This window comes from Eimeria mitis, genomic scaffold, assembly GCF_000499745.2.
Source record: "Eimeria mitis Houghton genomic scaffold, Emh_scaff3544, whole genome shotgun sequence".
Taxonomy (NCBI): Eukaryota; Apicomplexa; class Conoidasida; order Eucoccidiorida; family Eimeriidae; genus Eimeria; species Eimeria mitis.
Window position 1 is genome coordinate 1,319 of NW_013571888.1, and position 547 is coordinate 1,865.

The following is a 547-nucleotide window of genomic DNA, read 5'->3' on the forward strand; positions in this document are numbered from 1 at the left end:
CTGTTCCTCAGATGTCGACTGATAACACCTTGGTGAGGATGCCCTTCGACCATAACCACCACCTAAAAAATCACTCAAAAGACAAAACTTCCTTCGGTGTATCGTCGCTTTGCTCAGCAGCTACTGTGCCCCTCGCCGGCGTCAGGGTGAGCGGTCGGGTCCATCCCTGTGGTTGAAGCGGCCCCTCGCCCTAAATACGCTAGCCCAACCACTTGCGTGTACTACGAACCCTCTCCGCTTACCGTATCCTTCCCGGCCCTTTTCAGTGCCCGAATCCCGATGCCGCAGTACTTGCAACGTCTGTAGCAACGTACATAACGCAACACACGCACAAATGTGAAGCACAGCAAGCAACAAACGAACGAGGGCTTGTCCTCCTTCCAGCCACCTTGACTATGAAAGGGAATTGCAAGCAGACTGAACTGGCGGTCAAAGCCTGCGGAACTCACCTTACAACGAAGGCGATCGACCTCCCCGCGGCCAACATGTCCTCGATCATCACGGGGATTAAAGTGGGATCCTTCACATCTTTAAATGGATCGGGCAC

At 53.9% G+C, this 547-nt stretch overlaps 1 protein-coding gene across 1 annotated transcript in view; it reads right to left on the bottom strand.

Annotated features, from left to right (window-relative positions):
• EMH_0067100 (uncharacterized protein) overlaps positions 1-547 on the bottom strand; it is a gene marked incomplete at both ends in the record, with an annotated part of 1,905 nt that overhangs the window by 663 nt on the left and 695 nt on the right. The window contains 3 exons of the mRNA XM_013498588.1: positions 1-62; positions 243-300; positions 450-545. Coding sequence (XP_013354042.1) covers positions 1-62; positions 243-300; positions 450-545 — 216 coding nt within the window. The remainder of the gene's footprint in view (positions 63-242; positions 301-449; positions 546-547) is intronic.